At 66.6% G+C, this 1,372-nt stretch overlaps 1 protein-coding gene across 1 annotated transcript in view; it reads right to left on the reverse strand.

The window, feature by feature from the left end:
* LOC103916901 (glucagon receptor-like) overlaps window positions 1-1,372 on the reverse strand; it is a 9,408-nt gene that overhangs the window by 6,149 nt on the left and 1,887 nt on the right. The window contains exon 6 of the mRNA XM_009323968.1: window positions 698-857. Within this exon, the coding sequence (XP_009322243.1) occupies window positions 698-857 (160 nt within the window). The remainder of the gene's footprint in view (window positions 1-697; window positions 858-1,372) is intronic.

The following is a 1,372-nucleotide window of genomic DNA, read 5'->3' on the forward strand; positions in this document are numbered from 1 at the left end:
GTGCAGGTGCCCAGCACCCCCACCCCTCGCAGCCCACCCTGGCCACGATACGCACCCTCGGGGGCCGCAGGAGATGACATCCCCCCCTGTACTGCCAAGGCTGCTGCAGCCCAACAGCGCTGGGTCCCCAGACGTGCCCTTCCTCCCCTCCCGCCATCCCAAAATCCCGGCTAGGAAGCAGCAGGGGCCACCCCTAGCCCCCTTCGCTGGGGCTCAGCGCAGCCCCCCCTGCACAGACCCCCAGAGCCTGGGGGTTAGCAAGCTGGTGCAAAAAAAAACCCAACCATGTGCATTTAGCGTGATGCCTTGGAGGCCAACCCCTCCCTCCTGGGCTCTGCGGGGAGCTGCCCTGGGGGTCGCTGCCCCCCACCGCCTCCCGGGGCCGGGAGCCAGGGGCTGAGCTGCTGTTCTCCGAAAAGGTGTGGGGCTGGCGGGTGCCCCCCCTACCAGGGAGGCGAGCAGGATGGGGATGCGGATGATCCACCAGTAAGCGTCCCTGCAAGTCACACAGCAAACCCTGTAAAACCAAGCACCCGCCTGAGCTGAGAAACCGGCCCCGGGCTGGGGGACGCCATGGGGGGATGCCCAGGGTCAGCAGAGCCCCCACCCCGCACCTTCCCGGGGCCGGTTTGGGCTGCGGCGCTCGCCAACGCCGGGCACCATACCCGGCCCCGCCCCACGCCCGGGTGGCCCCTACCCCAGCCCAGGTAGAGGTAGAGCCTGTAGTAATTCTTCTCGGAGAAGACTGCCCCGATCAGCAGCTTGTAGAGGTAGACGGCTTCCACCAGGAACCAGTAGTGGTTGGCCAGGATGCAGTACTGCATCAGCACCTGCGCCGCCCGGCAGCCCAGCGCGGCCTGCGAGAGGAGACCCACCACGGCGCTGGCAGCGTGCCCATGGGGGCACGCGCACCCCAAGAGCTCGTCCATCAGGTGTATAGTGCTGCACAGGCACCCCAAGAGCTTGCCCACTGGGTGCACAGGCACCCCAAGAGCTCAGCCATGGGGGGCATGGGCACCCCGAGAGCTTGCCCAGAGGGTGCACACGCAGGAAAAAAAACACCTTGAGACCTTGTCCATCAGGTGCATGGGCAGCATGGGCACCCCAAGAGCTCATCCCTCAAGTGCGTGGTGCTGCACAGGCGCAGAGCTCACCCACCAAGCGTGCAGGTACCCCAAAAGCTTGCCCACTGAGTGCATGAGCAGCACAGGCACCACAAAAGCTTGCCCACTGGGAGCATGGGCACCCCAAGAACTCGCCCACCAGGTGCGCTGGTATCCTAAGAGCTCACCCACCGGGTGCCTGGGGCTGCAAGGCCACCGGCACCCAGCTGCACACCCCTCCCTGGGCAGAGGGTCCCCACCCCGATTCC

This window comes from Pygoscelis adeliae, unplaced genomic scaffold, assembly GCF_000699105.1.
Source record: "Pygoscelis adeliae isolate BGI_AS28 unplaced genomic scaffold, ASM69910v1 Scaffold585, whole genome shotgun sequence".
Lineage (NCBI taxonomy): Eukaryota > Metazoa > Chordata > Aves > Sphenisciformes > Spheniscidae > Pygoscelis > Pygoscelis adeliae.